At 48.8% G+C, this 22,865-nt stretch overlaps 1 protein-coding gene across 1 annotated transcript; it reads left to right on the plus strand.

The window, feature by feature from the left end:
- Positions 1–1,878: 1,878 nt before the first annotated feature.
- On the plus strand, positions 1,879–22,497 carry LOC118947006 (transmembrane protein 144-like). Its single transcript, XM_036971995.1, has 12 exons — positions 1,879–2,202; positions 2,285–2,440; positions 2,987–3,109; positions 3,358–3,457; positions 3,553–3,633; positions 4,715–4,799; positions 4,912–4,988; positions 6,714–6,832; positions 16,447–16,566; positions 17,295–17,392; positions 18,435–18,488; positions 21,842–22,497. The coding sequence occupies exons 1-12, from the start codon at positions 2,112–2,114 to the stop codon at positions 21,923–21,925; spliced, it is 1,188 nt and encodes a 395-aa protein (XP_036827890.1). The 5' UTR covers positions 1,879–2,111; the 3' UTR covers positions 21,926–22,497.
- Positions 22,498–22,865: the final 368 nt, after the last annotated feature.

Here is a 22,865-nt window from a genome sequence, read left to right on the forward strand (position 1 = left end):
CTCTCATCACCACTAGACCCATCACTCCCATCACTACTAGACCCATCACCACTAGACCCATCACTCCCATCACCACAATAACCATCACTCCCACCACCACTAGACTCATCACTCCCATCACCACTAGACCCATCACTCCCATCACCACTAGACCCATCACTCCCATCACCACTAGACCCATCACTCCCATCACTACTAGACTGATCACTCCCATCACCACTAGACCCATCACCACTAGACCCATCACTCCCATCACCACTAGACCCATCACTCCCATCACCACTAGACCCATCACTCCCATCACCACTAGACGCATCACTTTCATCACCACTAGACCCATCACTCCCATCACCACTAGACCCATCACCACTAGACCCATCACTCCCATCACCACTAGACCCATCAGTCCCATCACCACTAGACCCATCACTCCCATCACTACTAGACCCATCACTCCCATCACCACTAGACCCATCACTCCCATCACCACTAGACCCATCACTCCCATCACTACTAGACTGATCACTCCCATCACCACTAGACCCATCACCACTAGACCCATCACTCCCATCACCATGAGACCCATCACCACTAGACCCATCACTCCCACAGCTGCGATGATCTCAAAGGAAAAGGAGAGAAGGAGTGCAGATCAGCAACTTATCACAGAATCAGCAACCTCAGAATTAGCGACCTCAGCTGACTCCCACCTGGAAAACAGAAGTGGGGGACTGACTCAAAAGCCATAACAACTGTTGCTGAGGGAACATGCAGCACCACAATCATACATGTTGGAAGTTCAACATGGGTCTGTCCACAGGAACAGATATCACCTCATCTATATGGATGGACCTGAGAACAACAAAGCTGCACAAGAGAAGATTCAAGTGTCTTCCCCAGTCCGACACATCGCATTGCCAGAACTACCAACAAGGTCATCCTGGATGTACCTGCTACACCCAGAACAAGGTCAGAACCACCAACACCCAAGGTCAGAACCACCAACACCCAAGGTCAGAACCACCAACACCCAAGGTCATCCTGGATGTACCTGCTCAGAATAATCCCTTCAGGTCTGTTGAGACAAAATCAGAATAAACCCTTCAGGTCTGCTGAGACAAAGGCAGTCTATTCTTTGTTCTGTGAAAAGGAGAGATGTGGTGTTATTTGCATATTGCAACCTGATTGGTCATATGCTAATGAGGGCCTGTGAGACAGTACGGGCATGAGAAAAGCATCTCTCTCTCTCGCTCGCTCTCAAAAAGGTCATGTTAACTGACTGATATCTAAACCTGTTAACCTCAGACCTTATTCCAAAACCCTATTCTTTCCCCATAGGGATGGCTGAACGAAAAATAGGTAATTTATATCCAGGTTTCAGGACTACAAATTGGCAAACTCTACTGTGGCAAAATTGGTTCCTGTTTCAGTCATGTCTTTGGTCAGGTTTGCGTGGGTCAAACGAAAACACCCTAATGATTGGTTGACAATAGATCCTCCCACAATGCAGCGATGGCTTCAGGGTCAACTGCAGAAACTTGCAGCCGACTGCAGTCAGAACTTCATGACCTTTGATCACATGATTTTTGTAAAGTTCATGGAGTCAAAATGTAGGTGCAAGTCGGACAATTTTTATTCCCATAATGCAACACACTTTAAAAGACTGTGACCAACATGGTGGTGACCACCTTTGATAAAAGTAATCTGCTCGAACGCGTCCAACAAGTAGACCCAGAGCCAGCTGTTCCCTCTCTTGCGTGAGCATGACAGATATTATGGAGGAACCAGGAGCTCACACGGGAAAAGCAGAAAGAGGAAACTTACACTGACAGGAACATTGACAACAAAAAAATTATCCAATGGTAAAACGGCCTGAGTAAAACTCTTATTTATCCACCATCTTTGGGGTTAATATTGCCCAGCGGTGCAAAACGAACTGCACGGTGGTCATGTGATGTACACGGAAGTGTAACTCCTCTGCACCGCAGTTGTCAGTACCTTGCAGAGTTGTAGAACCGGTCTACACCGTTAACGTCTAAGTAGTATATTGAAACAGCTGGTTAATGTAGCCTAGGTTAGTAGTCAGCTCGTATCTAGTCGTCTCTGCGGTCATGTTATTGTTGAGTGTTGTTAGCAGTGTATGTCTGCTCCTAGCGACACTACAGGCGGTACAATGTGACGCCGAATTGAACACATCTACAGGTTTGTTACCGTAGGTCTCTTGTCATTTCCTACGGATCTGTATGGGCTACTACTGTGTCAGACCAGTTTGTGCTTGTTTCAGGTGAGAATACCGGACAACTCGGGAAGTATTCGGTGCAGCTCGTGACTAACTCGTCCAACGGCACCGACCTAACCTACGGCTTCGTCTCGTGCGGGGTGGCCGTTCTGTTTTACGGTTCTAACTTTGTCCCCGTGAAGAAGATACCCACCGGAGACGGTAAGGACGAAGCGAGACAAATGTATAATGAGTTCAACGCCTAAAGAACTAACGTTAGTTAGTTTACTCAACGTGTTAACCGGGGACCGGTTAAAAGGCTTTAAAAGACAACACTTGGTTTATTCCTGGTGTTTCGTGGGTCTGGTAACTTGACATGGTTTAACCTTCTTTCCTGTACATTACATGTTATGTGTTCTGAACTTTCCACTGTTCCCGAGACTTTCCAAACGCAACTTTCCTTATTGTGTAATACTTATCGATCACTGATTGATTAGGCTACGTCATCACTAATCAATGATCCTGTTTAGTAAGAAAGGCATTTGCCAAACCAAGAAATACCATGAATAGAGCTCATGTGATTCCTTATTATACATTGTATCCCCCCCACACACACAGCCTATTTATATCTGAACATTTCCAAAACACTGTGTCCTGCTGAATGCACCCCAAGTGTGTCCAACTCACCTTTGCTACGGCTGTTGGCAGTGTGGTACCGCAGGTGTATGTGACCAATAACATTTGATTTGTTGTGTGTGTGTGTTGCAGGTCTGTTCTTCCAGTGGGTGCTGTGTGCAGCAGTCTGGAGCGTATCTCTGGTGGTCAACATTATTCTGGGGTCTCCCACCTTCTGGCCGCTAGCCATGCTGGGGGGGGCCATCTGGGCTACAGGTCAGTATACCTCTAGCCATGCTGGGGGGGGCGGCATCTGGGCTACAGGTCAGTATACCTCTAGCCATGCTGGGGGGGGGGCGGCATCTGGGCTGCAGGTCAGTATACCTCTAGCCATGCTGGGGGGGGGGGGGGGGGGCATCTGGGCTACAGGTCAGTATACCTCTAGCCATGCTGGGGGAGGGGCGGGGGGGGGGGGGGGGGCCCTTTGGGCTACAGGTAAGTATTTAATCTGTGTGTGTGTGTAGGTAACATCACGGTGGTCCCCATAGTGAAAACCATCGGTCTGGGTCTGGGCCTCCTCATCTGGGCCTCTTTCAACCTCCTCATTGGTTGGGCAAGCTCCAGGTACGCGCGCACACACACCGCACACACACCAGCCAAACCTAGAGATACACACACACCTCACACACCCTTACAATACACTGTGTGTGTATCTCTAGGTTTGGCTGGTTTGGGATCGATGCTGAGGAAGTTTCTAACCCAACACTCAACTACTGTGGAGCAGGATGCTGTCTGCTCAGGTAATGAGGGGTGTTTTTGTGGTGGTGGGGCGTAGCGGGGGGAGTATAACGGGGTGTGTAACGTGGAGGGATGTGTAACAGGGTGTTTGGTGGTGTGGAACAGGGTGTGGAATAAGGTGTATGGTAGTGTGTAACAGGGTGTGTGGTGGTGTGGAACAGGGTGTTTGGTGGTGTGTAACAGGGTGTTTGGTGTGTAACAGGGAGTATGGTGGTGTGTAACAGGGTGTATGGTGGTGTGTAACAGGGTGTTTGGTGGTGTGGAACAGGGTGTATGGTGGTGTGTAACAGGGTGTTTGGTGTGTAACAGGGTGTTTGGTGTGTAACAGGGTGTTTGGTGTGTAACAGGGTGTGTGGTGGTGTGTAACAGGGTGTTTGGTGGTGTGTAACAGGGTGTTTGGTGTGTAACAGGGTGTTTGGTGGTGTGTAACAGGGTGTTTGGTGGTGTGGAACAGGGTGTTTGGTGGTGTGGAACAGGGTGTTTGGTGGTGTGTAACAGGGTGTTTGGTGGTGTGTAACAGGGTGTTTGGTGGTGTGTAACGGGGTGTTTGGTGGTGTGTAACAGGGATTATGGTGTGGAACAGGGTGTTTGGTGGTGTGGAACAGGGTGTTTGGTGGTGTGGAACAGGGTGTTTGGTGGTGTGGAACAGGGTGTTTGGTGGTGTGTAACAGGGTGTTTGGTGTGGAACAGGGTGTTTGGTGGTGTGGAACAGGGAGTATGGCGTGTAACAGGGTGTTTGGTGGTGTGGAACAGGGTGTGGAACAGGGTGTGGAACAGGGTGTGTGGTGGTGTGTAACAGGGTGTGGAACAGGGTGTGTAACAGGGTGTTTGGTGGTGTGGAACAGGGTGTTTGGTGGTGTGGAACAGGGTGTTTGGTGGTGTGGAACAGGGAGTATGGTGGTGTGGAACAGGGTGTGGAACAGGGTGTGTAACAGGGTGTGGAACAGGGTGTGTAACAGGGTGTTTGGTGGTGTGGAACAGGGTGTGTAACAGGGTGTGTAGTATGTAACATGGTGTGTAACAGTGTGTGTAACAGGGTATGTAGTATGTAACATGGTGTGTAACCGTGCTCTCTCTCCTCAGTGCTGTGATCTTCTTCTTTGTGAAGAGTGATGTTCACAGTCAGTCCTCCAGACCAGAAGAGGAGGAGCCACTACTCATAGACGGCGTGAGACACACTGCTGTTCCTAGCCTGAGTCACTCTACAGCAGTCTGGATGCTGATCAATGTGGAGCAGATTTTAATACTGTGTGTGTGTGTGTGTGTGTGTGTGTGTGCAGTGTGTAAATGCAGATGGTGGGACGTCGTCTGATGACTCGTGGGTTGACACACTAAGACCGCGGACCAAACGACTGGTGTACGTATCTTAACATATGCTCGACACGCTTAACATTTGCAGAGCGGGAGGCTTGCACTGCTTGAGCAGAAAATCACTGCCTAGTACAAGAGGATAAAGGGACTGTCAGCCTAGTACAAGAGGATAAAGGGACTGTCAGCCTAGTACAAGAGGATAAAGGGACTGTCAGCCTAGAACAAGAGGATAAAGGGACTGTCAGCCTAGAACAAGAGGATAAAGGGACTGTCAGCCTAGAACGAGGATAAAGGGACTGTCAGCCTAGAACGAGGATAAAGGGACTGTCAGCCTAGTACAAGAGGATAAAGGGACTGTCAGCCTAGTACAAGAGGATAAAGGGACTGTCAGCCTAGTACAAGAGGATAAAGGGACTGTCAGCCTAGAACAAGAGGATAAAGGGACTGTCAGCCTAGTACAAGAGGATAAAGGGACTGTCAGCCTAGTACAAGAGGATAAAGGGACTGTCAGCCTAGTACAAGAGGATAAAGGGACTGTCAGCCTAGTACAAGAGGGTAAAGGGACTGTCAGCCTTGGCACGATGACTACGAGCCAGGCCTATTCACCCAATATCAGTGCTCGACCTCACTAATGCTCTTGTGGCTGAATGGAAGCAAGTCCCCACAGCAATGTTCCAACATCTAGTGGAACGCCTTCCCAGAAGAGTGGAGGCTGTTATAGCAGCTCCATATTAATGCCCGTGATTTTGGAATGAGATGTTAGACAGGCAGGTGCCCACATACTTTTTGGCCAGCTTTTCATTTCTCAGAGTTTTCTAATCTCTCTCCCTCCAGTGGTTCTCTCCTAGCTGTGTTTTCTAATCTCTCCCCCTCTCTCTCTCCCCCCTCTCCCTCCAGTGGTTCTCTCCTAGCTGTTTTCTAATCTCTCCCTCCAGTGGTTCTCTCCTAGCTGTGTTTTCTAATCTCTCTCCCCCTCTTTCTCTCTCTCCCCCCTCTCCCTCCAGTGGTTCTGTCCTAGCTGTGTTTTCTAATCTCTCTCCCTCTCTCTCCCCCCTCTCTCCCCCTCCAGTGGTTCTCTCCTAGCTGTGTTTTCTAATCTCTCCCCCCTCTCTCTCTCTCCCCCCTCTCCCTCTCTCTCCCTCTCTCTCCCTCCAGTGGTTCTCTCCTAGCTGTGTTTTCTAATCTCTCTCCCCCCTCTCCCTCTCTCTCCCCCCTCTCTCCCCCTCCAGTGGTTCTCTCCTAGCAGTGTTTTCTAATCTCTCTCCCCCTCTCTCTCCCCTCTCTCTCCCTCCAGTGGTTCTCTCCTAGCTGTGTTTTCTAATCTCTCCCCCCTCTCTCTCTCTCTCCCCCCTCCCCCTCCAGTGGTTCTCTCCTAGCTGTGTTTTCTAATCTCTCTCCCCTCCCTCTCTCTCTCCCCCCTCTCCCTCCAGTGGTTCTCTCCTAGCTGTGTTTTCTAATCTCTCCCCCCTCTCTCTCTCTCTCCCCCCTCTCCCTCCAGTGGTTCTCTCCTAGCTGTGTTTTCTAATCTCTCCCCCCTCTCTCTCTCTCTCCCCCCTCTCCCTCCAGTGGTTCTCTCCTAGCTGTGTTTTCTAATCTCTCTCTCCCTCTCTCTCTCTCCCCCCTCTCCCACTCCAGTGGTTCTCTCCTAGCTGTGTTTTCTAATCTCTCTCCCTCTCTCTCTCTCCCCCCTCTCCTTCCAGTGGTTCTCTCCTAGCTGTGTTTTCTAATCTCTCCCCCCTCTCCCCTCTCTCTCTCCCCCCTCTCCCTCCAGTGGTTCTCTCCTAGCTGTGGCAGCAGGTTTGTTGTACGGTACCTCTTTTGTTCCAGTTCTCTACATTAAGAACCACGCAGCACATCATGACAGCCACTTCACCGGGGCAAGCCAGTTTGGTACGTCACAACTGCATTACCCGTCTCTCCCAGTCACAACTGCATTACCCGTCTCCCTCCTTCAGCCGCATTACCCGTCTCTCTCCTTCAGCTGCATTACCCGTCTCTCTCCTTCAGCTGCATTACCCGTCTCTCTCCTTCAGCTGCATTACCCGTCTCTCTCCTTCATCTGCATTACCCGTCTCTCTCCTTCAGCTGCATTACCCGTCTCTCTCTTTCAGCTGCATTACCCGTCTCTTTCCTTCATCTGCATTACCCGTCTCTCTCCTTCAGCTGCATTACCCGTCTCTCTCCTTCAGTTGCATTACCCGTCTCTCTCCTTCAGCTGCATTACCTGTCTCTCTCCTTCGGCTGCATTACCCGTCTCTCTCCTTCGGCTGCATTACCCGTCTCTCTCCTTCGGCTGCATTACCCGTCTCTCTCCTTCGGCTGCATTACCCGTCTCTCCCCTTCGGCTGCATTACCCGTCTCTCCCCTTCGGCTGCATTACCCGTCTCTCCCCCTCACCGCTGCATTACCCGTCTCTCCCCTTCGGCTGCCTTACCCGTCTCTCCCCCTCACCGCTGCATTACCCGTCTCCCTCCTTCAGCTGCATTACCCGTCTCTCTCCTTCGGCTGCATTACCCGTCTCTCTCCTTTGGCTGCATTACCCGTCTCTCTCCTTCGGCTGCATTACCCGTCTCTCTCCTTCAGCTGCATTACCCGTCTCTCTCCTTCAGCTGCATTACCCGTCTCTCCCCCTCACCGCTGCATTACCCGTCTCTCTCCTTCAGCTGCATTACCCGTCTCTCTCCTTCAGCTGCATTACCCGTCTCTCACCCTCACCGCTGCATTACCCGTCTCTCTCCTTCGGCTGCATTACCCGTCTCTCTCCTTCAGCTGCGTTACCCGTCTCTCACCCTCACCGCTGCATTACCCGTCTCTCTCCTTCAGCTGCATTACCCGTCTCTCTCCTTCAGCTGCATTACCCGTCTCTCACCCTCACCGCTGCATTACCCGTCTCTCTCCTTCGGCTGCATTACCCATCTCTCTCCTTCAGCTGCATTACCTGTCTCTCCCAGTCACCGCTGCATTACCAGTCTCTCCCCCTCACAGCTGCATTACCCGTCTCTCCCCTTCACCGCTGCATTACCCGTCTCTCCCCTTCACCGCTGCATTACCCGACTCTCCCCTTCACAGCTGCATTACCCGACTCTCCCCTTCACAGCTGGATTACCCGACTCTCCCCTTCACCGCTGCATTACCCGTCTCTCCCCTTCACTGCTGCATTACCCGTCTCTCCCCCTCACAGCTGCGTTACCCGTCTCTCACCCTCACAGCTGCATTACCCGTCTCTCCCCCTCACAGCTGCATTACCCGTCTCTCTCCTTCTGCTGCATTACCCGTCTCTCCCCTTCAGCTGCATTACCCGTCTCTCCCCTTCAGCTGCATTACCCGTCTCTCCCCTTCACAGCTGCATTACCCGTCTCTCCCCTTCACAGCTGCATTACCCGTCTCTCCCCTTCAGCTGCATTACCCGTCTCTCCCCTTCACAGCTGCATTACCCGTCTCTCCCCTTCACCGCTGCATTACCCGTCTCTCCCCCTCACTGCTGCATTACCCGTCTCTCCCCCTCACTGCTGCATTACCCGTCTCGCCCCTTCACAGCCGCATTAACCGTCTCTCCCCCTCACAGCCGCATTACCCGTCTCTCCCCCTCACAGCCGCATTACCCGTCTCTCCCCCTCACAGCCGCATTACCCGTCTCTCCCCCTCACAGCCGCATTACCCGTCTCTCCCCCTCACAGCCGCATTACCCGTCTCTCCCCCTCACAGCCGCATTACCCGTCTCTCCCCCTCACCGCCTCATTACCCGTCTCTCCCCCTCACCGCTCATTACCCGTCTCTCCCCCTCACTGCTGCATTACCCGTCTCTCCCCCTCACTGCTGCATTACCCGTCTCTCCCCCTCACCGCTGCATTACCCGTCTCTCCCCCTCACTGCTGCATTACCCGTCTCTCCCCCTCACTGCTGCATTACCCGTCTCTCCCCCTCACAGCTGCATTACCCGTCTCTCCCCCTCACTGCTGCATTACCCGTCTCTCCCCCTCACCGCTGCATTACCCGTCTCTCCCCCTCACTGCTGCATTACCCGTCTCTCCCCTTCACCGCTGCATTACCCGTCTCTCCCCTTCACAGCTGCATTACCCGTCTCTCCCCCTCACCGCTGCATTACCCGTCTCTCCCCCTCACCGCTGCATTACCCGTCTCTCCCCCTCACCGCTGCATTACCCGTCTCTCCCCCTCACTGCTGCATTACCCGTCTCTCCCCTTCACCGCTGCATTACCCGTCTCTCCCCCTCACAGCTGCATTACCCGTCTCTCCCCTTCACAGCCGCATTACCCGTCTCTCCCCCTCACCGCCTCATTACCCGTCTCTCCCCCTCACAGCTGCATTACCTGTCTCTCCCCTTCACAGCTGCATTACCCGTCTCTCCCCCTCACCGCTGCATTACCCGTCTCTCCCCCTCACAGCTGCATTACCCGTCTCTCCCCTTCACAGCTGCATTACCCATCTCTCCCCTTCACAGCTGCATTACCCGTCTCTCCCCCTCACTGCTGCATTACCCGTCACTCTCCTTCAGCTGCATTACCCGTCTCTCTCCTTCATCTGCATTACCCGTCTCTCTCCTTCAGCTGCATTACCCGTCTCTCTCTTTCAGCTGCATTACCCGTCTCTCTCCTTCAGCTGCATTACCCGTCTCTCTCCTTCATCTGCATTACCCGTCTCTCTCCTTCAGTTGCATTACCCGTCTCTCTCCTTCAGCTGCATTACCCGTCTCTCTCCTTCGGCTGCATTACCCGTCTCTCTCCTTCGGCTGCATTACCCGTCTCTCTCCTTCGGCTGCATTACCCGTCTCTCTCCTTCGGCTGCATTACCCGTCTCTCTCCTTCGGCTGCATTACCCGTCTCTCTCCTTCGGCTGCATTACCCGTCTCTCTCCTTCGGCTGCATTACCCGTCTCTCTCCTTCGGCTGCATTACCCGTCTCTCTCCTTCGGCTGCATTACCCGTCTCTCTCCTTCGGCTGCATTACCCGTCTCTCCCCTTCACGGCTGCATTACCCGTCTCTCCCCTTCACAGCTGCATTACCCGTCTCTCCCCCTCACTGCTGCATTACCCGTCTCTCTCCTTCAGCTGCATTACCCGTCTCTCTCCTTCATCTGCATTACCCGTCTCTCTCCTTCAGCTGCATTACCCGTCTCTCTCTTTCAGCTGCATTACCCGTCTCTCTCCTTCGGCTGCATTACCCGTCTCTCTCCTTTGGCTGCATTACCCGTCTCTCCCCTTCGGCTGCATTACCCGTCTCTCCCCTTCGGCTGCATTACCCGTCTCTCCCCCTCACCGCTGCATTACCCGTCTCTCCCCTTCGGCTGCCTTACCCGTCTCTCCCCCTCACCGCTGCATTACCCGTCTCCCTCCTTCAGCTGCATTACCCGTCTCTCTCCTTCGGCTGCATTACCCGTCTCTCTCCTTCGGCTGCATTACCCGTCTCTCTCCTTCGGCTGCATTACCCGTCTCTCTCCTTCGGCTGCATTACCCGTCTCTCTCCTTCGGCTGCATTACCCGTCTCTCTCCTTCAGCTGCATTACCCGTCTCTCTCCTTCAGCTGCATTACCCGTCTCTCCCCCTCACCGCTGCATTACCCGTCTCTCTCCTTCAGCTGCATTACCCGTCTCTCTCCTTCAGCTGCATTACTCGTCTCTCACCCTCACAGCTGCATTACCCGTCTCTCTCCTTCGGCTGCATTACCCATCTCTCTCCTTCAGCTGCGTTACCCGTCTCTCACCCTCACCGCTGCATTACCCGTCTCTCTCCTTCAGCTGCATTACCCGTCTCTCTCCTTCAGCTGCATTACCCGTCTCTCACCCTCACCGCTGCATTACCCGTCTCTCTCCTTCGGCTGCATTACCCATCTCTCTCCTTCAGCTGCATTACCTGTCTCTCCCCTTCACCGATGCATTACCTGTCTCTCCCAGTCACCGCTGCATTACCAGTCTCTCCCCCTCACAGCTGCATTACCCGTCTCTCCCCTTCACCGCTGCATTACCCGTCTCTCCCCTTCACCGCTGCATTACCCGACTCTCCCCTTCACAGCTGCATTACCCGACTCTCCCCTTCACAGCTGGATTACCCGACTCTCCCCTTCACCGCTGCATTACCCGTCTCTCCCCTTCACTGCTGCATTACCCGTCTCTCCCCCTCACAGCTGCATTACCCGTCTCTCACCCTCACAGCTGCATTACCCGTCTCTCCCCCTCACAGCTGCATTACCCGTCTCTCTCCTTCTGCTGCATTACCCGTCTCTCCCCTTCAGCTGCATTACCCGTCTCTCCCCTTCAGCTGCATTACCCGTCTCTCCCCTTCACAGCTGCATTACCCGTCTCTCCCCTTCAGCTGCATTACCCGTCTCTCCCCTTCACAGCTGCATTACCCGTCTCTCCCCTTCACCGCTGCATTACCCGTCTCTCCCCCTCACTGCTGCATTACCCGTCTCTCTCCTTCAGCTGCATTACCCGTCTCTCTCCTTCAGCTGCATTACCCGTCTCTCACCCTCACCGCTGCATTACCCGTCTCTCTCCTTCGGCTGCATTACCCATCTCTCTCCTTCAGCTGCGTTACCCGTCTCTCACCCTCACCGCTGCATTACCAGTCTCTCTCCTTCAGCTGCATTACCCGTCTCTCTCCTTCAGCTGCATTACCCGTCTCTCACCCTCACCGCTGCATTACCCGTCTCTCTCCTTCGGCTGCATTACCCATCTCTCTCCTTCAGCTGCATTACCTGTCTCTCCCCTTCACCGATGCATTACCTGTCTCTCCCAGTCACCGCTGCATTACCAGTCTCTCCCCCTCACAGCTGCATTACCCGTCTCTCCCCTTCACCGCTGCATTACCCGTCTCTCCCCTTCACCGCTGCATTACCCGACTCTCCCCTTCACAGCTGCATTACCCGACTCTCCCCTTCACAGCTGGATTACCCGACTCTCCCCTTCACCGCTGCATTACCCGTCTCTCCCCTTCACTGCTGCATTACCCGTCTCTCCCCCTCACAGCTGCATTACCCGTCTCTCACCCTCACAGCTGCATTACCCGTCTCTCCCCCTCACAGCTGCATTACCCGTCTCTCTCCTTCTGCTGCATTACCCGTCTCTCCCCTTCAGCTGCATTACCCGTCTCTCCCCTTCAGCTGCATTACCCGTCTCTCCCCTTCACAGCTGCATTACCCGTCTCTCCCCTTCAGCTGCATTACCCGTCTCTCCCCTTCACAGCTGCATTACCCGTCTCTCCCCTTCACCGCTGCATTACCCGTCTCTCCCCCTCACTGCTGCATTACCCGTCTCTCCCCCTCACTGCTGCATTACCCGTCTCTCCCCCTCACTGCTGCATTACCCGTCTCGCCCCTTCACAGCCGCATTAACCGTCTCTCCCCCTCACAGCCGCATTACCCGTCTCTCCCCCTCACAGCCGCATTACCCGTCTCTCCCCCTCACAGCCGCATTACCCGTCTCTCCCCCTCACCGCCTCATTACCCGTCTCTCCCCCTCACCGCTCATTACCCGTCTCTCCCCCTCACTGCTGCATTACCCGTCTCTCCCCCTCACTGCTGCATTACCCGTCTCTCCCCCTCACCGCTGCATTACCCGTCTCTCCCCCTCACCGCTGCATTACCCGTCTCTCCCCCTCACAGCTGCATTACCCGTCTCTCCCCCTCACAGCTGCATTACCCGTATCTCCCCCTCACAGCTGCATTACCCGTATCTCCCCCTCACAGCTGCATTACCCGTCTCTCCCCTTCACAGCTGCATTACCCGTCTCTCCCCTTCACAGCTGCATTACCCGTCTCTCCCCTTCACAGCTGCATTACCCGTCTCTCCCCTTCACTGCTGCATTACCCGTCTCTCCCCCTCACTGCTGCATTACCCGTCTCTCCCCCTCACCGCTGCATTACCCGTCTCTCCCCCTCACTGCTGCATTACCCGTCTCTCCCCTTCACAGCTGCATTACCCGTCTCTCCCCTTCACAGCTGCATTACCCGTCTCTCCCCCTCACCGCTGCATTACCCGTCTCTCCCCCTCACCGCTGCATTACCCGTCTCTCCCCCTCACCGCTGCATTACCCGTCTCTCCCCCTCACTGCTGCATTACCCGTCTCTCCCCTTCACCGCTGCATTACCCGTCTCTCCCCCTCACAGCTGCATTACCCGTCTCTCCCCTTCACAGCCGCATTACCCGTCTCTCCCCCTCACCGCCTCATTACCCGTCTCTCCCCCTCACAGCTGCATTACCTGTCTCTCCCCTTCACAGCTGCATTACCCGTCTCTCCCCCTCACCGATGCATTACCCGTCTCTCCCCTTCACAGCTGCATTACCCGTCTCTCCCCTTCACAGCTGCATTACCCATCTCTCCCCTTCACAGCTGCATTACCCGTCTCTCCCCCTCACTGCTGCATTACCCGTCACTCTCCTTCAGCTGCATTACCCATCTCTCCCCCTCACTGAGAGAGATTGGCTTTTGTTTTTGGGCAGAATTATTAGAGATTTTAGTTATTGTTGGAGGTGGGGCAGCAGGGTAGCCTAGTGGTTAGAACTGGACTAGTAACCGGAAGGTTTCAAGTTCAAACCCCCGAGCTGACAAGGTACAAATCTGTCGTTCTGCCCCTGAACAGGCTGTTAACTGTTCGTTCCTAGGCCGTCATTGAAAATAATAATTTGTTCTTAACTGACTTGCCTAGTTAAATAAAGGTTAAATAAAATAAAAAGGTGCGTCTTGGTTTAGTGCCTAATCCTGCCTAATGAGCAGGCCGGCCTTGAGCATTATCTTCTTCACATTGAGTTGCATGGTTTGTAAATGGCTTTAAGCTATATGACCGCCATCTAGTGGCCACAATACATTTATGTCAAAAGATTCAGTTCATGGCTCCAGCACTGCAGGTGGTGGTAAATCACCAACAGCTTTGCACTTTTTTCAAACATCAAAAGAAGAAGAAAATGTACTACTTTGAAATGGAGATACAACATTACAATCTCTATGGTGCCACCATAACAGCATAGATACAATGTTGTGATCTCTATACATCTCTATGGTGCCACCATAACAGCATAGATACAATGTTGTGATCTCTATACATCTCTATGGTGCCACCATAACAGCATAGATACAATGTTGTGATCTCTATACATCTCTATGGTGCCACCATAACAGCATAGATACAATGTTGTGATCTCTATACATCTCTATGGTGCCACCATAACAGCATAGATACAATGTTGTGATATCTATACATCTCTATGGTGCCACCATAACAGCATAGATACAATGTTGTGATCTCTATACATCTCTATGGTGCCACCATAACAGCATAGATACAATGTTGTGATATCTATACATCTCTATGGTGCCACCATAACAGCATAGATACAATGTTGTGATCTCTATACATCTCTATGGTGCCACCATAACAGCATAGATACAATGTTGTGATCTCTATACATCTCTATGGTGCCACCATAACAGCATAGATACAATGTTGTGATCTCTATACATCTCTATGGTGCCACCATAACAACAGATACAATGTTGTGATCTCTATACATCTCTATGGTGCCACCATAACAACATAGATACAATGTTGTGATCTCTATACATCTCTATGGGGCCACCATAACAGCATAGATACAATGTTGTGATCTCTATACATCTCTATGGTGCCACCATAACAGCATAGATACAATGTTGTGATCTCTATACATCTCTATGGTGCCACCATAACAGCATAGATACAATGTTGTGATCTCTATACATCTCTATGGTGCCACCATAACAGCATAGATACAATGTTGTGATCTCTATGGTGCCACCATAACAGCATAGATACAATGTTGTGATCTCTATGGTGCCACCATAACAGCATAGATACAATGATGTGATCTCTATGGTGCCACCATAACAGCATAGATACAATGTTGTGATCTCTATGGTGCCACCATAACAGCATAGATACAATGTTGTGATCTCTATGGTGCCACCATAACAGCATAGATACAATGTTGTGATCTCTATGGTGCCACCATAACAGCATAGATACAATGTTGTGATGTCTATGGTGCCACCATAACAGCATAGATACAATGTTGTGATCTCTATGGTGCCACCATAACAGCATAGATACAATGTTGTGATCTCTATGGTGCCACCATAACAGCATAGATACAATGTTGTGATCTCTATGGTGCCACCATAACAGCATAGATACAATGTTGTGATCTCTATGGTGCCACCATAACAGCATAGATACAATGTTGTGATCTCTATGGTGCCACCATAACAGCATAGATACAATGTTGTGATCTCTATGGTGCCACCATAACAGCATAGATACAATGTTGTGATCTCTATGGTGCCACCATAACAGCATAGATACAATGTTGTGATCTCTATGGTGCCACCATAACAGCATAGATACAATGTTGTGATCTCTATACATCTCTATGGTGCCACCATAACAGCATAGATACAATGTTGTGATCTCTATACATCTCTATGGTGCCACCATAACAGCATAGATACAATGTTGTGATCTCTATACATCTCTATGGTGCCACCATAACAGCATAGGTACAATGTTGTGATCTCTATACATCTCTATGGTGCCACCATAACAGCATAGATACAATGTTGTGATCTCTATACATCTCTATGGTGCCACCATAACAGCATAGATACAATGTTGTGATCTCTATACATCTCTATGGTGCCACCATAACAGCATAGATACAATGTTGTGATCTCTATACATCTCTATGGTGCCACCATAACAGCATAGATACAATGTTGTGATCTCTATACATCTCTATGGTGCCACCATAACAGCATAGATACAATGTTGTGATCTCTATGGTGCCACCATAACAGCATAGATACAATGTTGTGATCTCTATGGTGCCACCATAACAGCATAGATACAATGATGTGATCTCTATGGTGCCACCATAACAGCATAGATACAATGTTGTGATCTCTATGGTGCCACCATAACAGCATAGATACAATGTTGTGATCTCTATGGTGCCACCATAACAGCATAGATACAATGTTGTGATCTCTATGGTGCCACCATAACAGCATAGATACAATGTTGTGATCTCTATGGTGCCACCATAACAGCATAGATACAATGTTGTGATCTCTATGGTGCCTCCATAACAGCATAAATACAATGTTGTGATCTCTATGGTGCCACCATAACAGCATAGATACAATGTTGTGATCTCTATGGTGCCACCATAACAGCATAGATACAATGTTGTGATCTCTATGGTGCCACCATAACAGCATAGATACAATGTTGTGATCTCTATACATCTCTATGGTGCCACCATAACGGCAGGGATACATTGTGATCTCTATACATCTCTATGGTGCCACCATAACGGCATAGATACAATGTTGTGATCTCTATACATCTCTATGGTGCCACCATAATGGCAGGGATACGTTGTGATCTCTATACATCTCTATCTCCAGCAGCACCTGGCTGATATTTTCTTTCCTCTCTGTGTGTGTGTGTGTGTCTAGATCTGGACTATGTGTTTGCCCAGTTCAGTGGGATATTCCTGACCAGTACGGTCTACTTCCTGATCTACTGCGCTGCCATGAAGAACAAACCTAGAGTCTACCCTAGAGCAATACTACCTGGTACACACACCTAGAGTCTACCCTAGAGCAATACTACCTGGTACACACACACCTAGAGTCTACCCTAGAGCAATACTACCTGGTACACACACATACACCTAGAGCAATACTACCTGGTACACACACATACACCTAGAGCAATACTACCTGGTACACACACATACACCTAGAGCAATAATACCTGGTACACACACATACACCTAGAGCAATAATACCTGGTACACACACATACACCTAGAGCAATACTACCTGGTACACACACATACACCTAGAGCAATAATACCTGGTACACACACATACACCTAGAGCAATACTACCTGGTACACACACATACACCTAGAGCAATACTACCTGGTACACACACATACACCTAGAGCAATAATACCTGGTACACACACATACACCTAGAGCAATACTACCTGGTACACACATATACCTAGAGCAATACTACCTGGTACACACACATACACCTAGAGCAATACTACCTGGTACACACACATACACCTAGCAATACTACCTGGTACACACACATACACCTAGAGCAATACTACCTGGTACATGCACCTAGAGAGTTATACTCCCTTGTACACACACCTAGAGAGTTATACTCCCTGGTACACACACACACACACCTAGAGAGTACCTATACTACCTGATACACACACACCCAGACTAGACTACACTGCCTGGTTAGATTGTTGGGTTATTTACACTGTATTTTCGTCCAGGCTTTGTCTCTGGGGTGATGTGGGGTATTGCTACCTGCTGCTGGTTTCTGGCCAACACCTACCTGAGTGCTGTGGTCAGTTTCCCCATAATAACCACGGTGAGTATTAATACAGCGGTACTATATTACTACTACAGCGGTACTATATTAATACTACATTTAGTACTACAGCGGTATATTAATACTACAGCGGTACTATATTAATACTACATTAGTACTACAGCGGTACTGTGTTAATACTACGGCGGTACTGTGTTAATACTACAGCGGTACTGTGTTAATACTACGGCGGTACTGTGTTAATACTACAGCGGTACTGTGTTAATACTACAGCGGTACTGTGTTAATACTACAGAGGTACTGTGTCGATGCTAGGGCGGTACTGTGTTAATACTACGGCGGTACTATGTTATGTTAGTACTACGGCGGTACTGTGTTAATACTACGGCGGTACTGTGTTAATACTACGGCGGTACTGTGTTAATACTACCGCCGTTAATACTACCGCCGTAGTACTGTACGGTACTGTGTTAATACTACAGAGGTACTGTGTCGATGCTAGGGCGGTACTGTGTTAATACTACGGCGGTACTATGTTAATACTACAGCGGTACTAGGGCGGTACTGTGTTAATACTACGGCGGTACTGTGTTAATACTACAGCGGTACTGTGTTAATGTGTCGATGCTAGGGCGGTACTGTGTTAATGCTACGGCGGTACTATGTTAATACTACAGCGGTACTAGGGCGGTACTGTGTTAATACTACGTTAATACTACAGCGGTACTAGGGCGGTACTGTGTTAATACTACAGCGGTACTGTGTTAATGTGTCGATGCTAGGGCGGTACTGTGTTAATACTACAGCGGTACTATGTTAATACTACAGCGGTACTGTGTCGATGCTAGGGCGGTACTGTGTTAATACTACGGCGGTACTGTGTCGATGCTAGGGCGGTACTGTGTTAATACTACAGCGGTACTAGGGCGGTACTGTTGTTATTTATTTATTTTACCTTTATTTAACTAGGCAAGTCAGTTCGGGGGTTTGAACTTGCAACCTTCCAGTAACTAGTCAAACGCTCTAACCACTAGGCTACCCTGCCGCCCCACTTTACTGTGTTGAGTGTGTGTCTCTGTAGGGTCCTGGTCTGATTGCAGCTCTTTGGGGAGTGGTGGTCTTTAAGGAGGTTAAGGTAGGTAACTGTTCTATTCCAAAATATGTTACCACATATATTACCAAAGCAAACTTATAGAAACATGTTAACCTTTTTCACTTGTGAGTTACAAATATCTCAAACGCATTAAGAAGGCACACCTGTTAATTGAAATGCATTCCTGGTGACTAACTCATGAAACTTTGAGAGAATGCCATGCTGTCATCAAGGCAAAGGGTGGCTATTTGAAGAATCTCAAATATATAAAATATATTTTGATTTGTTTAACACTTTTTTGGTTACTACATGATTCCATGTGTTATTTCATGGTTTTGATCTTCACTATTATATTGCAATGTAGAAAATAGTCAAAATAAAGAAAAATCCTTGCATGAGTAGGTGTCCAAACTTTTGACTGGTATCAGACATACCAACATGCACGCATTTTGGTACCAACTCCACAATTCTTTGTCCATGTACACATTTTTATAAAAAATAAATCCACTGAGTAGATCGAACATCCCGATTCTCGAGCTGCAACACACAGGCATGTACAGAGTTTGTGTCAACAGACATGGAGATGAATCCATTACTATTAGACGTTTCTGCCCCTCATCCTGTTTGTTGTGATGCTGAGTTTGTGTCAACAGACATGGAGATGAATCCATTACTATTAGACGTAGCTACCCGGTGTCTGCCCCTCATCCTGTTTGTTGTGATGCTGAGTTTGTGTCAACAGACATGGAGATGAATCCATTACTATTAGACGTAGCTACCCGGTGTCTGCCCCTCATCCTGTTTGTTGTGATGCTGAGTTTGTGTCAACAGACATGGAGATGAATCCATTACTATTAGACGTAGCTACCCGGTGTCTGCCCCTCATCCTGTTTGTTGTGATGCTGAGTTTGTGTCAACAGACATGGAGATGAATCCATTACTATTAGACGTAGCTACCCGGTGTCTGCCCCTCCTCCTGTTTGTTGTGATGCTGTTTACCGACTGTCAGCTGTATGTAAACACATGGCCAAATCCATTTGGACTCCGTGTGTTGTGGAAAGATAAACACTAATTGTTTCAAGCTAACATTAGAGAACATCAGATGGACATTCAGTGGGCTCTAAAGTGCCAGCAGTTCACTCACATTTGCTAGTGAAAGAAATTAAATGCAAATACGAAAAATAACTGGTCTCATTTGTGCGAGTGTGAAATGCCTTTAGTTCTGCGTCCCATTAGTTGTATTTCTCCCGTAACTTTACGAGGATCACGCAGCCTGATAGACTGTAATTATGATTCATGTCACAAAAAAACATTACAAAAGTATGATAAAAAATACATCTAGACATCTTGTCATTAAATGGAGTGGGGAGTTTAGAAGACTGCGCGATGAAGAGTGAGTGTCCGGTATTAGCTATGGAGGCAAAGCTTCTAAAATGCCTTTACACTAGATTTGAGATTTGATCAATTTCGAAAATGTGAAATTATTTATGAGAAGCATTCTTTAGATCCTGGCCTGTGATGTCACAGAGAAGCGTTCTTTAGATCCTGGCCTGTGATGTCACAGAGAAGCGTTCTTTAGATCCTGGCCTGTGATGTCACAGAGAAGCGTTCTTTAGATCCTGGCCTGTGATGTCACAGAGAAGCGTTCTTTAGGTCCTGGCCTGTGATGTCACAGATCATATAAACAGTTTTCACATGGAGACACTGGTTTGGTGCTGGAGATGATGAATATGAGGTTGAGAAGTGGTGGGATAAACGCTGACTACTATATCTTGTAAATAAGACTACGTGGTTGGGACAACGCCCACTAGTCATTTATATATATATCTTGTAAATAAGACTACGTGGCTGGGACAACGCCCACTAGTCATTTATATAAAGACTAACCCTAACCCATTTATTAGGTTGCTGGACTTCATAAGTCCTTGGCCTTCCAACCTCACTTGTTTTCTTTGGTGCAAATAAAACAGATCAAAACAATGAGCTGATGAGACGCGATTTCGCCGTAGAAAAGCTTCTCTCTCGTCAGGACACTGTTCATGACAGATGAGATCTCATATCAAACACTAGGCTAGTAAATACGTCAATAGGACAACCGACTTCAACAATACCAGTTGCTGAAAACAGCTGGTCAAATGAGAAACATGGGAAGATTTTATTTATTTAACTAGGCAAGTCAGTTAAGAACAAATTAAAGGAAGGAGAAGAAGTGAATGTTCACCACCTTAGGTCCTCAGATAGCAGAAGGAGAAGTGAATGTTCACCTCCTTAGGTCCTCAGATAGCAGAAGTGAATGTTCACCTCCTTAGGTCCTCAGATAGCAGAAGTGAATGTTCACCTCCTTAGGTCCTCAGATAGCAGAAGGAGAAGTGAATGTTGACCTCCTTAGGTCCTCAGATAGGAGAAGTGAATGTTCACCTCCTTAAATCCTCAGATAGGAGACGAAGTGAATGTTCACTCCTTAAGTCCTCAGATAGCAGAAGGAGAAGTGAATGTTCACCACCTTAGGTCCTCAGATAGGAGAAGTGAATGTTCACCTTAGGTCCTCAGATAGGAGAAGGGAATGTTCACCACCTTAGGTCCTCAGATAGCAGAAGGAGAAGTGAATGTTCACCACCTTAGGTCCTCAGATAGCAGAAGGAGAAGGGAATGTTCACCACCTTAGGTCCTCAGATAGCAGAAGGAGAAGTGAATGTTCACCTCCTTAGGTCCTCAGATAGCAGAAGGAGAAGGGAATGTTCACCACCTTAGGTCCTCAGATAGGATAAGGGAATGTTCACCACCTTAGGTCCTCAGATAGCAGAAGGGAATGTTCACCACCTTAGGTCCTCAGATAGGAGAAGGGAATGTTCACCACCTTAGGTCCTCAGATAGGAGAAGGGAATGTTCACCACCTTAGGTCCTCAGATAGCAGAAGGGAATGTTCACCTTCTTAGGTCCTCAGATAGGAGAAGGGAATGTTCACCACCTTAGGTCCTCAGATAGCAGAAGGAGAAGGGAATGTTCACCTCCTTAGGTCCTCAGATAGACGGGAATGTTCACCTCCTTAGGTCCTCAGATAGCAGAAGGGAATGTTCACCTCCTTAGGTCCTCAGATAGGAGAAGGAGAAGGGAATGTTCACCACCTTAGGTCCTCAGATAGCAGAAGGAGAAGGGAATGTTCATCACCTTAGGTCCTCAGATGCTGCAACAACAGTAAAATAATGCTAGCTGCCACCTTCAGAGGTGTGCAACATCTTTACTACCTGTCCGTCTGGTATTACCCCTTAGAATGCCCTTCTAGCCAATCAGAATTGAATAGTATTCAACAATGCCGTGGCATAATTAAGCAATAATGCCCGAGAAGGGTGTGGTATATGGTCAATCGCTTAAATGACCTCTCCTCTCGTCCTCAGGGTTGGTGTAACTTCCTCATCCTGGGCATGGCGTTCTCATTGGTTCTCGCTGGAGCCCTGCTAACAGCCTTCTCCAAGGTGTGACACACACCTGGTCTAAGGTGTTATGACTTTCCGCCAGACACTCAGGGAACCAGGATGAGGATGGTTACTGTACTCCAAAAGGGAACTGTCTTTTCACCTAGTTTCTAACTAGAAATTATTTCCATAGTCTCTTAATATTTTAATGTTTGATAAAATTATGTCTATTTCCATGAATTCATCTCAAAGGGATACTATTTTTTATGAAGTTATCTAATGTGATACCAGTGGATGAAGAGGTTTAACTGTAGAGTCAATACTTCCTGTTGTTCCATCCAATGTACGGGAAATTGCAAGTCAACCTGCAAAGTAAACACTTCTAAGATCAACATGACTAAACTAGAAAAAGGTAAATTTGTTGAAGAAAATGTGTGGGCTTTCAGCTCTATGAAAGGTTTTGTAGCCTACCATAGCCATTTGATATGTTGAATAATTATATAAAAGGCGTTGTTGGGTTCTGAGAATATGAAATATACTTATTCATGTCACTGAGGGTAATGTATAATGTTTACATTATGTCAGGATATGTCACTGAGGGAGGGTAATGTATAACGTTTACATTGTCAGGATATGTCACTGAGGGTAATTTATAATGTTTACATTATGTCACTGAGGGAGGGAGGGTAATGTATAACGTTTACATTATGTCAGGATATGTCACTGAGGGAGGGAGGGTAATGTATAACGTTTACATTATGTCACTGAGGGAGGGAGGGTAATGTAACGTTTACATTATGTCAGGATATGTCACTGGGGGAGGGAGGGTAATGTATAACATTTACATTGTCAGGATATGTCACTGAGGGTAATGTATAACATTTACATTATGTCACTGGGGGAGGGAGGGTAATGTATAACGTTTACATTATGTCACTGAGGGAGGGAGGGTAATGTATAACGTTTACATTATGTCAGGATATGTCACTGGGGGAGGGAGGGTAAT

This window comes from Oncorhynchus mykiss, unplaced genomic scaffold, assembly GCF_013265735.2.
Source record: "Oncorhynchus mykiss isolate Arlee unplaced genomic scaffold, USDA_OmykA_1.1 un_scaffold_87, whole genome shotgun sequence".
NCBI classification, from domain to species: domain Eukaryota; kingdom Metazoa; phylum Chordata; class Actinopteri; order Salmoniformes; family Salmonidae; genus Oncorhynchus; species Oncorhynchus mykiss.

Excerpts from the sequence above, each read along its gene's own strand:
- LOC118947006 (XM_036971995.1), top strand. The coding sequence starts at position 2,112 with ATGTTATTGTTGAGTGTTGTTAGCAGTGTATGTCTGCTCCTAGCGACA. Across the intron at positions 2,203-2,284 it reads CGAATTGAACACATCTACAG|GTGAGAATACCGGACAACTC; the intron begins GTTTGTTACCGT and ends TGCTTGTTTCAG. Across the intron at positions 16,567-17,294 it reads CCCTAGAGCAATACTACCTG|GCTTTGTCTCTGGGGTGATG; the intron begins GTACACACACCT and ends ATTTTCGTCCAG.